Genomic DNA, 15,504 nt, shown 5'->3' with positions numbered 1-15,504 from the left:
GCAGTCCTGGTTTTGCCTATGTACAATACCTGCCAAGCCCTTCCTCCTGAAGCCAGCAGCACAGCTCCCATTACGGTTTCCCATTTGGAAGGATTTGCATGATTAGGACCCAAACCCTTCTTTCATGCTTTCACCTTTGAAGTAGAGTCCAGTGAGAAAGCAAATACCCCCAACTCCCCATGAACATAATGGCCAAACACCGATGGACTTGCTTGGAAAAGCAGATGAATTTTTTCCGATGACAGCATCCTCCTCATTTCCAGTGCTCAACACTTAAATAACCACCCTGTTCAGACCAGCCACGAAACTGCAGCTGAAATCTTGTGATTTGATGTGGGTGGGGAGACCCAACGAGAGCGATGAGACTGTCCACGAATGTGCTGGGACATGGGTGAGATGCAACCAACTGCTCCGTGGGGGTCTGCGCTGGGGCCCAGAGCTGCAGAGGATGCGACACGGGAGTCATCGGGAGGGGAGAAACAAAACAAAAACTTAGGACATGGCAACTTGCATTACCAGTGTGAACAACCAGCATTTTTATTGCATTTGAGAATGCTATAATGTCAGTAATTAGTACTGACTACACAACATTTTTTATTGTCTGTATCAACAGACATGGAATGATGGAATTACAGTTGATGTAAGGAATGAGTTTCTTTTATGCCTTATCAAAAAAAAAAAAAAAATCTTGTTACTGGCAGCACATACACACAAAGCACCATGCTAACAGTCTGGACTGTACCATTTTCATCAAGGCTTATGGGTAGAAGATAGTTTGTTACCTGTTCTGGGTCCATTAAAATGCAGTCATTACTGCAAATTCACCTCGCAAGACTAGAATACTAAATGACTTCTGAAACATCTAAAAACTCAATCTGAGTTCATTAACCAAAGGTACCAAAGGATTTCAAAAGAGTTTTTTTTTCCATGCTATAATGAACGTGAGATTATTGGCAATCTGAAAACTACAATAGTTCAAAATTATTTTTAAAAACTTTATATATATATATTTATGTGTGTATATATATAAAATATCTAATGATCTGCAATATTTGTAGAATCAGAATCCCTGCCCCAGTCTCTTCCTGAAGTCAGGGCTCCAGAAGAGGGGAATTACAGGAATTGTGGCTGGACTCTTGCGAGTGAGAATCAAAAAAGGTCATATTTTGTGGTCACTTACTCTACATAAGCCTTGATTTTTCATTTCACTTCTAGCTGAATGCAGAAACCTAACAGGTTTTACATTTACAAACTTTTTTTTTTTTTTGTGGACAAGGAAGGCTTTGACTCTCATTCCTGACAGCGATTTACCTGATACATGGTACTACTTTCATAATGTACGCTTTTCTTTGAGAAAAAAAACATGTAACAAATTGTCTTTACATCTTGGCACCTTGTAAAGTTTTTTTTTTTTTATACAAAAGTTCAATAGTTTGACACTCCCCCATTATTAATCACTACTTCACTGATAAACTTTGAAAGTGTGACCCTGGAACTCATCATGCAAAATATTTACTGCAGCAGGAGAAAAACATTTTTTTTTAAATGACTTTTTTTTTTTCCTTTCAAATATATGAACTTTGTTTAAGACAGCCAGAAAAGGCAGTGGTAAGATAACAGAAGGGGTGGGAAAGTATCAAAAAAAACAGCTTAAACACAAAAACTGTACAAAAATGCTTCGATCAATGATAACAGGAGAAAAAAAAAATCTGTCAACTATGTTACAATTTAAAAGCTGAAAAAAAAGTCAGGGATTTTCTCCCACATGTCAGCAAATGTCATCCAATATTCTTAAAGCAAGGATAACTAAATAAAATACATGTGCAGCGTATTCTGCAATTCCATTACATACAGTAGTTTTTTTTTCAAAGCTATTTTTTTAGTATAGTTAATATAAAGCAGTTGCACAAAAAGCAAAAGGTGTTTTGACAAACAGGTCTGCATTTATTCCTTTTGAGGAATGATATCTAAAAAAAGGACCTTTCCACCTTTTCCTCCCTCCCCACCCTCCCCCCAAAAGACAAAGGCTCACACAGACACAGTGGGATATATATGTACAACATAATAAACCCCTCCCTAAAGAAGCAACCGTATATCCAAAGGGATACAGAATCAGAATTGTAAAAATCATAGTGAAGTTTGCTTGATGTAAAGCCTGAGATTTTCAGTTGGTTCTTCTGCAAGGCTGCGACACCTGCCAGATATGTTAAAATCTAATTTTTTATTTCTTTTTCTCTTTTTTTATTTTTTTTATTTTTGCTACAGTCTTTAGACTAAGCATGCAAGACATACAACTAAGTGCAACTGAGTGAAATGTATTTTTTATTTACTCATTCCCTAACAGTTTGGACTGAGGTATGCGTACTAACAGTTTCTCATGCTGTTATCTTTACTCATGTCTAGCTACACATGCTGAGAATGAACTAATCTACCAGATTTTTATCCCCCTTCTGAATACCGAACTAACCAGCAAACCACTCAGTTTAGAAGTACAGGGCTCAATTCTCATGATCCCCATCTGGCTACCGCCGGCACGTCACGAAGCTGCCTGGATATAATTTAAAAAAAAAAAATGTTTCAAATGACCACAGACTGCCCTTTTTTTTCTTTTCTCTTCTTTTTTTTTTTTTGTTTTGAAACAGAATGCAGAGTTGAATTTTATAAAAGTAACTGCCAATAAAATTTCTTGTACCAAAGCTTATGAGTGGACAGGAGTGTTATTTCCTTATGAAAAATGCTGACCAAAAACTAAACACAACTGAGCGAATTTGCCAAGATCAAACAAAATTAAAGCAGTCATTCTAGCACAATCCCAAAACAGAAGTGGCACACAATCTGTAGAACCAAAGACCATTTTTTTTTTCTTTTAATTCTAGAAATACTATTGTGTGGTCCAGTTACGTTGCGGGAGCCTTTCTGTTCTCTTCTGTGTCTTATTAAACTGTCTCCTTTATCTGATACCCTAATTTTCTGCAAAATAGCTGCGTCTTTGCTTTCTCAGCTTCCATCTCTAGCTCCCCTAGTAACACTGTTTCCTAGTTTTAGCCTCAAAAGCTCTCCTGATTCCTCTTTACAGAATTTCATTTTGGTCACTGTAAAGAGCTACAAATAAAAAGTAACAACTTTGGTTCAGACATCTACTTGGCCTTCTAAATTTTCTAGAATAAAGGAGCAGTTTCCCTCTCAGGTTAGCAATAGCCCACATCTTGTCATTTCCCTCTAAATTCTTCAACCTCCTTTGATCAACAATAAGAGGATATTTGGCTTCACAAGATAAAGCATATAACAGAGAACATAATTTACCTTTGTGTAATATCTTTGGTAATTTTAGGAAAAAAAAAAGGTACAAAGAAGAATATAAATTAAGCTCTGAAAGGCTTTTTGAAATAATAAAAAAGCTACAGTCCTACATAAATAAATGAGTGACGGAAAAGTGGTTGCAGAATGAAAATATTTAGGTGTTTGGTGACCAAGGTTTACTGACCTATAGCAACAAATTTTGTATGTCATGTTTGCTTTGAAGAGCATTGCCAGTTTTGCCTAACAAGCCCCGAATTCTCTCCTATATTTCCCGTTTCCTACGGTGCGGTTTTGATACTGGCTGGTGTAATATTGCATAACAATCTTAACTGCAGTACTGGATTTGCACAGCTGAAATTAACACTTTAGCATTAGTGGGTCTCTGTCCTTATTAACTCCCATAACAAGTTCAATCTGAAATCTAATTTGTATTCAAACAGATTAATGCCACCAAGCAATCCTGAACTGATGTTTAACCGTGAAACATCACCACGTACAATAACAATTTAATGAAGTCATCTTTCCAACCACTATTTGCAAATGCAAATGCAAAAAGAAAAAAAAAAGTAATAATAAATGTATAGGTGCCCATCTCGGTAATCTTAGATATTCCAGAAAGATTTGTTGACCCATTAAAACTCACGTTAAACAACCGAGAACCTGCCACTGTACTATTCATTCTCTAATATAAGTGAATTCTGTTGGTGCTGCATACGTTTTTCTTTGTGCTGTTCAATTTTGTGGCATTTGCTAATATTCACCATTGCTGCCAAAAAAAAAAATCAAAAAACCAAACCCAAAAAAAATACTGCTTTGTGGAATGAATCTGTGTTGCTTCCTACAGTGTTTCTATGTTCATCTGTCATTCATTCTCATTCTTGCAGTACTTCGTTTCTCTCTCTCCGTTGGACAACCCTTCCACATGTATAGTGCAGCATTTGGGACCTTTTCAAAAAACAACAAAAAAAGAGACACCGAAATGGAATGTTTTCCATAGCTAAAGAAAACATGGTGGCATCTGAAGGAAACTGGAATGAATGACAGAAAAAACTACAAACAATTCAATGACATTCAGCTTCGTATAATAAAAACACCTATTAACATTCATCACAAAGTACAGAAAACGTTGAAGCCTCCGAGAGGCCCTGGGCCCAGATGAGGCCTGAGGTCAGAACTTAAAATGGTAGAGGAGAAGTGGGGCGGGGGAATAAAAGCAATACATTAAAAAGTTTGGGATAATTTTTTCTTTTAACCCCTCCCCGATATACACGCTCACACACACACACACACGCACATATCCACACACGTGCACACACAGGCCTTCCCCATCCCAAATGGAAGCAAAAAAAAAAAAAAAAACCAAAAAAACAACACAAATGGAGTAAAGGCAGTGATAATCAACATGCAGTACTGTGCAAATATGTTGTCCATTGGAATCCTTAAAATCTGGGCAAAGACTTGATCTGCAGTTCAGGTGTACATGCTCAGTTTGATGTCCTCAAGTGTCCAAAATTGGCAGGACCTGCAGTCCACAGTTGGCTGCTAAATGTAAGTGAATCAGTTTAGCAAATTTACAACACTGATGTTGACTGTAAGAGAGGAAAATCCCAAGTACCAAACAAGTCCATCCAATGCACAGAGTACAAATTCCTTTTTTCAACAAAAAGTAGAAAAATCAAAAATACTCCCAAATGGGATACTTGATGGCACTAAGAGTTAACATATTTCATAGTTGTCAAAGTGGACTGAGAATCCTCCAGACTGTACAATAATGGAGAGATTTCACAGCTAAGTTTGACGTGTTCTTCCAATCTTCATTCTCAGGATAATGATGTCAGACATACTCATTCTATGTCCTCATTTACAGGTTCATCTTCATAATCTCTGTCGTGATCAAAATCTGGACTGTGGTTGGCTGTTGTCACTAAGGATAGCGGGCCTTCATTTTCATCTGGATCTAGCGGTTCTTCTTTGACATGCACGGGGTGCCTGCGAAAATGAAGACACGGTCAATCAGCAAGTTGCTCGTTAAGAAATGGTTTTGACAGCTCAGGCAGTTTGGGGAGAACCGTGGGGCGGTTTGGGCGTCGGGAGGTGGCATGCCAGGTGCCGGAGCTCCGGGCACCAAGGAGCAGCCCCGCAACGTGGGCACCAGGCACCGGAGCCACGCGAAGCCTTCGCCGGGGAGGCAGCGCTCAACCGCCCGGCTTCCCTGGGAAAAGATTCTGGGAGGAGCACCTCGATGGGGCTTCCGCCTCAGGATTGAGAGAAAACGCTCTCAGCTGACATATTAAGTTGATTAATACAATCTTTGGATAAATAAGCGGAATAAGCAGCCGAAAAGCAAAGCGGCGGTTTGTCAGCCCGCCGAGCCGGCGGAGGCTGGGCTAATCACCGCGCGCTGTGTGTGCGGCGTCTCTCGTTAACATGCAGAACCTGTGAGACAACTCTCCAGAGGACGACCCCAAGTGAGGTTCTATCATTAATCAACTTCAAGCAAACACAGCAAAGAGACACCATGATACATGCTTTAAACTCCAAATTAATGCATATTTTTACAAACTGTCAATAAGGGAAGAAAAGCCCTGCCAGGAAACACAAACAGAGAGGAAAAGGCTCGCTCAACACAACAATATGATAAGAAAGCACAGTCCTAACGAGAATAATAACGCTGTCAGCTGTAAACAAGGCAGAACATGATCCCCAGCTCATGGTGGGCACAAGGATGTACTAAAGAGATGAGATCTGCCAAATTTCTCATTATGGCATAGCACATGAATAACCCGCAGGGGAACGGGGCTTGGTCATTCAAAACGGGTATGATAACAATTGAAAAATGTTGTTCGTAAATCATATTTACAACAAATCCTATACAAATACAAATTACCTTTTCTTTTTTTGTTCGGCAGCTTTTGAAATGTAAAATAGCCATGTGAGTCAATAGTGTCTTGTTGGTGGGACTTTATAGGAAAGTAGAATTTTATTGACATTACCAAGTATTAATAATGCGACACAGCAATGGAGACCCTGTTTGCTTCCTAAATAATTGATGTTGTAGGCAATCCCTTAAAATAAAGTGTTAATGAGTTCAAGTCCCACTCTGTCTCTCATTGAGTAGATATCTACCTCCTAGAGTCTTGTTTTTTCTCCATGTGAGCTGATTTAACCCCTTCACGTAGGCTACTTGAAAACGTAATCCGAAGTGCAAGCATTCCTTGTAAGAACTTTTTCTCTCCTTGCGCAGCTTTGCTTTGAAATGAATGATTTAAAATAGTTGTATTTTATTTTACGTGTTGCGTAGAGAGGAACAACAATACTTTGTGTACTCTGTTGCACTGACAGGCAGCAAGAATAAATCACTGAACAGGGAAAAGGTAGCCCTGCCTGTTACAAGATATCAAGGTGAACCAGCCGTACGCTGGTACCGCGTACAAAGCCGCATTGCCCCCTGTTTATTCATTTCAGCCTGAACCTGGCTCAGTTTGGGAAGCACCTAAGTTGCTGACTACACACATCTCTAATGTGAGCTGCAAATGCCTTTCAAGTCCCTGCATATTTCAGCTTCTTGAGTTGTGAAGTGCTAGATCAATACTTAGGCATTATCTGCACCTTCCTGCCTGTCCAACCAAGGAACGGTGGGGAGAAGTGATGCTACTGCCGAGCAGTATCCGCGCACACACACACCTTTTCCTTTTAAATTTACAAATACGAGTCCTATCAAAACACGTCTGGATCAAAGAGGTTCCTCTGCACATTGAATTATTTTAGCTGCACATCATTAAAGGCAGAAGAAGCATCCCTAAAACCAACACCCCTATCCCCTGTCCCTGGGGAGGGACATGCTGATGAACTGGGAGGACCAGTGCCAACGGGAAATATCCCTCCCCTGCCCCACACTGCTCCGTGTGGGGCCTTGGCAAACCCCAGCTGCCACGAGGATGGAGGTGGAGCTCACGCCATTTTGACACAGTTATCAAAAAAAGGGGAAAAAAAATAAAAGGAGGACAAGATTCAAATATCAGGGGTTCAGAACTAACCAACCTCTTCAGTGCATGAAACGGCCCACTGGATGAAGCCAGCACGCCGGTGGGCATGTGCTGAGTGTCTTGGTGGCTCGTGGCCCGAGCGAACATGAAACCATGCTGATTAGTTGCAACTAGAAAAACTTACATTATGAATAGGCTGTGGGGCCCTCACTTGGGAGAAAACGTGAAATGAAAAACAGAAGAAAAGGGGGCAAAGAGCGACTACACACACAGACCGGTTAAGAGTGTGCTATGCAGCCTTTATGTCTGGGATCCTTTTTTCCTGCCGTTCTAATTCAGAAGCCTTGCTTGTTGCCTTTTTGGTTTTGATGTTGCTGCCAGGCTTATTTTTGCTTTTTAATTATTATTTTTGGAAATGCAGATGGAACATTTTCAAAGGTAAGAGGAGAATGTGCTTCACGCAACACAGAGGTGGCATCGGCATGTGGAAGGGAATTTCTTCATGCGGGGACCACGTCGCAGTCTCCCACCACATCCTTGCACTGCTTCGTGGGCAGAAATGAACGGGTGCCAGCAGATAAGGGAGGTACCCACTGTGCACACAACAACCCGAAATTCTGTGAAAGCTCCTTCAAAGGGCTCTGAACCTTTCCAAAGCAAACCCTGACCACCTTATGGTTTTGTTATGAAAGCAGGTGAAACCAGGTGGTTTTAAGTGAGTTTCTCTTTGAGGTTTGGTTCGGTTCCCAGAAGTTGAAGCAAAACTTAAGGAGTGAAAAGCAAAGCAAGCATTAACTCACGCTGCTCAGCCCTGAGCGAGACATCGCCAGGGAGGGCCACAAAGGCACGGGGAGGCACGGCCACACCGCCCTCTTCCCAGAGCTCACGTGTTGGACAGGCATCAGACAGCGAGCTTGGCAAAAACTCCATCCCCCAAATTAGGAGGGTTATATCTGGGTAACGCAACCCCCCAGGGAGGGATTTGCATGGAAAACAAAAATAATTCATCTCCTTGCATACTCTGTCAGTCATAACCACAAAGCGGCACGTGAGGAGGAAACCGTACTGAATTAGTGATTTTGCTCAAACATTTCAGAGCAACTGGCAACATTCGGTTTAAATAAGCTCAAAGGCAAAGGGAGACTTTTCTATCTCTCAAGTGAGACTGAATCTCTGTTTTCCATCTCCCAAGCAGGGGAGGAAAACCCATCGTATCTGAACTACAGAAAAGGTAAATGCTGGTGTAGGCGAAAAAAAGAAACAAGAGAGGGAAAAAGAAAGAAAGAAAAAAAAAGGGTTTCCTATTTCTTTTTCGTAGTAGCAGAATTTCAGCCCGTTCCTTTTAAGTAGATGCCTAAGACTCCAGAAGGGGTTAACAATAAATAACCTTGCTGAACACAGATTCCCCTTCTTTTCACATCTGAGTAATTCTTTTGTTTGTCCACTCTGGGAACAGAGGAGTTTTTAATAAAGCTGACTGTTGTTTAAAGCCACTGAGTTCTGGTGGTGCACACAGCATGGAGTAGTTTGCTTTGTGGCTACCTTTGGAGCATATCAGGATGAAAGTGTTATGTCCCCAAGCTGTAATTATGCGACTACTTTCTAGTGTTTCAAAAGGAGGGAGAGGAAAAAAAAACAACAACAAAAAAAAAAACCCCTAGCCGAGGTTCAATGTGTCATAAAAAGGAAACGAATGAGCGGTAATAAGACTTCAGCTAAAGTGTTAGACTTCCTAGCTGTCATGTTAACAAGGTCTTCTAAACCTTACAATAAAGTTTAAAGCTTGATTTATTTTAATGTACTGAAATTGTTTAAAAATAATTTGCATTATGACAAGGAAATCTGTTCTGAGAAAAAAATTGAAAATGTCAGTAACGAGGCCTGCTCACTGAAAATCAGAGGTTGCACAGTGTCTGCAAAACTGCTCTTGACTAGTGATTTTATTTACTAAACAGGGCAAACCCTGTGACGTCTGAATGGTGTTCTGGCTTTAGATCCCTTCAAACTACTTAGAAACACCGTTTTAAGGGGGAAGCTCAGAGGCTGGTATTGGAACATCACCTAGCCACATTTTACTTAAGCAAAAAGAAATGTTCAGCGGAGAACACATATATTATCAATTCTGAGAAAATGAAAACACTCAGGAAACAATCATTTCCATATTACAACAGAAAATTGGATTTTCTGGTGAATAATGAAAATGAAGCATCCCTCCCCCTGTCCTTCTCTCTCTCCAGTATTTGTTCTGTGCCCCTCAACTTGGTATCAATGTGCTAAGAGAAGATTATTAAGTGCAACAAAGGCCACGACTGTGCACAATTCTGGAAGATGTCCTAACCTGTTTCAACTCAGTTATTTTTCTCCCCTCACAGTCTCTTCAAAGACAGTGAAACCTTACGTGAAATGAGAAGTGGACGAACTACACTAGCCTTGAACTTGTAAAAAATAATTACTTGGATTAACGCAACATCATAAATGTTCGTCCCCGTCTGTTAGGCCAGGAGAAACCCTTGGGAGAAGTCTCATTTCTGGAGAAAACCCACGTCCCTCCACTCCTCCTTCACTCCAGCCCTGCGTGGTCACGGGCAGAGGATAACAAATTGTGACTGAAACTGCCTCAAGATGAATCCGTTTGTGATAGATGGAAAGTGTGTCATGTAATGCTACTTTGGGAGAGATAATTAATACTGCACAAACAACCACTGGAAAAGCTAAACACATTATTTGAATGTTTTGAAGTAAATGGTAAAAGACAATGTTTAAATTAATTATTAATTAAAAATGAATGTTGCCATCTTTAAAGATTTTTTTTCAAAGCACATTGTGCGCTGATTTAAAATGCTGCGATATCAAAGTATCCAGAGCTTCAGATTCCTTCGTGCCCCCTCCCCTCTGACAACACATTATGCAGGTGGGAAACTTTTTTGCCATTAAATGCTAATTAGTTTCACAACTAATTACTACAGTGGTATTAGGTTAATGTTTTTCTACTTTTTGATTTAGACTTACTTTTGTAAATCCCTTATTCAAATTACTTTGAAGTGAAAGACTACAAATTAGTTCTCTTTTTAATGCGTAATGTGAGCCGTGGCAAGTCAGCCAGTAATTTTACAGCCGTGCTAATAACACCAGCAGCATGGCAGCGCTGCTCTCACACGCGTTCACTTGCACAGGTAGTCGACCGCTCCGGATAGTTTTTAAAATTTGAGAACTACAAGACTTATAAACTCCGGCTTCCTCGCCAGCTGCCAATTATCCAGTGTGCAATTTGAGGGGAGGGGGGAATTTACAGCTTTGCAAACTCGCTCCGTCACCCCATAAATACTGAACACACCCATAGGGGCATCACACCCTTCCTGCCTTACCCTTTCCTCTGCGAGCTGGCTGCCCTGGTGCCATTCATGTTGAGCAGGGACAGCAATCCCCCATTACTTCATGCAGTTATATATGCACTCATTATACTGCCGTCTGTTGCTATAATGCTCCTATTAATTTTCTTTTTGATATTTTAAGAGCAATCTATAAATCATGCAGACCTTCACGTGTGCCATCATTAATGCTTAGCAAGGCCGCTGTGCATCGAGTGTTTTTTCAAACCCGCCAAAGCCGCCCATTTCCCAGCTCTGCCCCACCGGGCACGCTTGTCGCTTGGTCCAAAGAGGAGAGAAAGACCATTTTTTTCTACAAAAAACACAGTTCCCTTAGAGTTTCGCAACCCTGCAGTCCAACGTTTAAAGAAGAGAATTGTAAATGAGTTAGCAATTTTACAGCTCTGTGTGCTAGTCAGACTGGACCGAGCTGATTCCTTTATGTGAAAAAGGTGGTAAGAGGCCCTTTTATGTCCTCGTCAGCCTAAGCGGGTCCCCAAATGGAGGTCTCTGCTTGTGCTGCTCACTCCAAGAACCTCAGAAACAAAGTGCGGAGACTCCGAAGCCAGAGTCCAGCAGACTAAGAACACCCAGATGAGCGCACGCATCTCTGCCATACTTACATTGCTTGCATAGGGGAACGTCCTGGACTACTGTCACTCCCATTACTGTTCGTATGCTCCATTGCACCATTAAGCTCTTCCCTCATCGCGTTGGCTAAATTGCCCAGAGTGGGATTTCCCATGGAAGCAGTAGTGTATAGAGGTATACTGTTCTCAGCCATTGAAGCCTGCCAAGGACACAAACAAACATATGAAGAGCCATGACTAACGTTTTTATACATTGCACAACACGCTCATTTATTCCAAAACATTCTCCACATTTACATTATTTGCAATTGCTGCTTTTTTTTAAATATTGCGCTTTCTGATAGGTATTACACTGATTCCACCAAGGGAAATTTAGCGTAATTTACATCTGGGTTTATGCATTCATAGCTGTACTGGCTTGCGAGCAAAAATGGAGCTTTCCATTCCCTATTTGGAATTACACCTCCTGGAAAAAATAAAACGTGCCTTTCCTATTCTCGTTTTGCAAAATTGTGTTTGGGGCTTTGGGTTTTTTTTTGTGGCTTAGGCTTGGTTTTTGGTTTTGTTTTTAACGAAAGGTTAATGAGAAAAAAATTACTCGCTCGGCTGATAACTCCCTCCTAGCAGAGCGAACAGGCACACAGCGGGATGACAACGTTATTGAGCTTTGTTTTTCTCATGACACGAGTGCAGTTAGTGCACGCTGGATTTCTCAGAGCTGCAGTGACACACCTGAGAGCTGAGCCACTCCATGTGAAATTCACAGCCCTGCCCTGTCACTAGAAACCGAAAATCTGACGAATTCTAACAAATCCTCCCCCCGTCACTTTTTAAGCATCAGCAACTCAGCTCTTCTCAGAGCTCTAAGAGATCTGACCATTTTATTGAGATTTGCCATTGTTCTGAAGATCCACCACGCAGAGGCACACCGCAGTTAACTTTCTAAATGGAAATCTTTGTACAAAGAGAATGAAGTGCTAAATATTTCCCTTCTGATTCCCACCGCTCTGCCTGCTAATATTTACTGTATGTCAGGATTAGCTCATGTTGACGGCATGGTCCCGTGCCTGGCGAGGTGGGAGCGCAGAAGCCCCGAGCCTCCGAGGAGCCCGGCGCTTGGCGGGGACTGGTGCGCGGGGAGGGAGGTCGGGCTTTACAGGGCCGTAGCGCCGAGGGACTCCGAGGACATTTAACCATTTCACCCATCTGAGCCGGATCCAGCTGACATCATCCGCAGCTTTCCGAGCCGCGTCAGCGCCGGAGAGCCCCAGATGCTGGCTCGGCAGCGCTCGACCTGCGCTGGGGGGAGGTCAGCCGGCTGCGGAGCCAAAAACTCCATCTGACTCTGGGGCTGCATGATGCAACCTGCCCATGGGAGGGGAATTCAGGCAAACGCGCTCCCCACCGAATGCTCTCGTCCGCTCCTAATTCGTGGGACAAAACTCCTTGCTCGTTGCCATCTGAGCCAGCAGAGCTGTTCCCAGGCAAGCGGAGCCAGAGACCAGGGCTGGGGGGGGGGGGGTGGGACGGCCAGCCCTGCCGGCAGCATCTTCAGGAGCATGGCCCCTTTTATTCTTCCTTACGTTGACCTCTCCATGTGCAGCCCTATGTGTCACACATGATTACAAAAGCTATTCTAACGGGGAGGATTATTTTTATCTTCTTGATTCAACAACCGGCAAACTCATTGTGATTAGGGGATGCAAAGAATGGTTCACATTTCCTGCACTTGGCAAATAATGACTCAAGTTCTTCACCCATAGTGATAACTTGTAATTGCAGTAAAGCAATTTCTTGGGGGAGAGGTGGGACACGAGGAGTAGCTGCTATGAGGATAATAATAGTGGTGGTGGTGGTGGGAGGGGGTTGGGAGCACGAAAGCCCCCGGCGGCCCGCTGGGAAAAGACAGTGCTGGTGAGAGCTGGAGTGCCCCTACCTTCCCCTCACACAGCAGGGAGGGAGCTGTTGCTCCCTGGCCACGAGGGAAAACAGATGGAGGAGGCATCGGAGGGGTCTGGGAGAAGAAGAGGGGAGGCACGGGGAAAAGAAAAAGCATATGGGGAAGCTGACTGCACGAGGGAGGTCAGCATGCCAGCGCTGCGTTGTGCTGCCCACGCTAAACAGCTTCGCCCAAGCTGCCCTGCACCATGAGCACCACGTGGAAATCTGGCCTCCAAATCTAACCAAAGGGACAGGAACCTGCTTGGTTTATTTTAAACCCAAAGGAGGACCTGTCTCAGTGCAATAAAGAGCATTATTTATCATCCCACTTTATTACAGGGGGCACATAAGCGGTAGCAAATCTGGCCCAGGCTCTTCCCTCCAAGAAGTGAGTTCCTCCAGTGCTACGTGAGGCCGCGGGCACGTGCCACTTCCAGGGAAAGTGGGGAAGGGAAGCGGTTTGGAGGTTATCACAGAAGGCAAGAACGGATGGAGATGACGACAACGACACGTGTTTCAGAAATAAAACACGAACAGTTCCGTATGATAAGCATATTAATTGAAATTAGTCACATAGTTAACAATGTGAAGAAATGCAGGATCATTTCATTTTTGCCTTTCAGCCTCATGAATGTAAAATGTGCTTGTAATCTTAATACTATTCAAGAGACAAAGCAGTCTTTAAAAATCACACTTCACAAGACTCAAGGGAAAATAAGTTACTAATGAATGGTATTTACAGTTGCTTCATTTAAACATGCTTTCATTTGCTTTTCAGAAGTTACTGCATAAACTCAAATAATTAGGAGAAATGCAGAACATCACTTTTCTCCTAATAATCTGCTTCTTGGCTGAGAAGTGAGAAGTCTGGTAAACCTTCCACAAAATGTGGTTGCCCAGCAAACATTCACGGCCATCGGTGAACGGCTGGAGAAGCAACCCTCAACAAATGACCGGGGTGCAACCACTTGAGATGCTGCTTCTGCCTGAATTTGCACTGTAGGGAAGAGGCTTGGACCCAAGCACAAACACCCACAAACAAAAACCACCCTGCAAATCCAGGGCACGGTAATGCATTTGCATCTTTGGTTCGTTTAGTGAATGCTGACTTCACCCGATGTTTTTGAGATAGACTCAGGAATTTGTAGGGATGGAAAAAAATGTGAACCTGATGTACAGCACATGAAAAACGTCTGGAGAAGCACACACTTCTACCCTGCAAGTTATTAATTGTGCACCAACACTTTGTGTATTTCTGTGTTGTGAAAAACAGAATTTTTGTCTTACAGTTACAGTAGGTTAAACCAATAAAAATTCCCATTTTTTTCCATAGGAATTGCGACGTTTGTTTTTCAACAACAATGGGAAGATATGCAAAAATAGCCCTTAAAAGAAAAGGGGGAAAAATGATCTGCTTTCTCTTTAAAACCATGAACAATAGAAGGTCACGTGGCGCAGTATCCTATCATTCAGCACATTAATAGCTGTGCTAGAGTAATTACACTTGTGGTATTTTTGCCTCAAGTGAAATTCTGAAATAAGAGGATGGAAATTATGATACTGCTGATAAATATTAATAAGTGAACTTTTAATTTTTTTGCCACAATATTCAAAATGCTAAGCATCTAGCTAATGCTGAAGCAGCCTGATATGTGTTTGCCTCCAGGGACTATGATGCTTTATGCACTTAAGAAAAAAGTTTAACGGAATTAAAATTTAATATCTAATTAGAGCAAGGCTAATATATTTTGAAATGAGTGGGGAAGACACACGCCTCTGTTGCATATTTGCTACAGTTATTAATCTTACCTGTAAAGCAGCATTGAGAGGTGTGCAGTAGGTGTGGCTGGTCTGTATGTTTTTAATAAGAGAAGGGTTACTGCATAAGAAAAACATAAAAAAGAGAGTTAAATGCAACCAACCCCTGCACGAGCGTTTCAAGCATGTAATGCTTCCTCCCACACCAGAAAACTAGAGCTCAGATTGTTTTCCACACAAATTCTCTTTTGATTCTCTTTTTCTTTAAATCTGAGTTTTTTTTCCTATGGTTTTCATATTTGTCTTTACTTAGTAAGAAATATCATTATCTCTCGACGTTACCTCGCCATGTGTTCTACTACCCTGCGTTAGTAGCACATCTTGGCATCTCTGCTCATTTTAGCTGTGTTCAGGAGAAATTTTCCAATATTCGTCGTGTCTAGGAGCCAGTTACCATGTAAAGGTCCATCGTAAGGAGGCTATGATCAAAAGCATCACGGGATATTTTAAATACTGCATAAGGCAAATTGTTCTCGAAGCTGCTGGCAGCAGAATCACTCG

General features: G+C 42.0%; 1 protein-coding gene across 18 annotated transcripts in view; it reads right to left on the bottom strand.

Moving 5' to 3' along the window:
- Positions 1-512: 512 nt before the first annotated feature.
- FOXP1 (forkhead box P1) overlaps positions 513-15,504 on the bottom strand; it is a 371,023-nt gene continuing 356,031 nt past the window's right edge. For all 18 annotated transcript variants that reach the window (XM_067003312.1, XM_067003311.1, XM_067003309.1 and 15 more), the window contains 3 exons: positions 14,995-15,064; positions 11,278-11,444; positions 513-5,289 (listed from right to left, as the gene is read on the bottom strand). In XM_067003312.1, coding sequence (XP_066859413.1) covers positions 5,145-5,289; positions 11,278-11,444; positions 14,995-15,064 — 382 coding nt within the window. In that variant the 3' untranslated portion in view covers positions 513-5,144. The remainder of the gene's footprint in view (positions 5,290-11,277; positions 11,445-14,994; positions 15,065-15,504) is intronic.

The sequence above is a fragment of the Anser cygnoides genome, chromosome 10 (assembly GCF_040182565.1).
Source record: "Anser cygnoides isolate HZ-2024a breed goose chromosome 10, Taihu_goose_T2T_genome, whole genome shotgun sequence".
NCBI classification, from domain to species: domain Eukaryota; kingdom Metazoa; phylum Chordata; class Aves; order Anseriformes; family Anatidae; genus Anser; species Anser cygnoides.
Note: the sequence above shows the minus strand (reverse complement) of the source record. Positions and strands in the feature narration are given on the sequence as shown.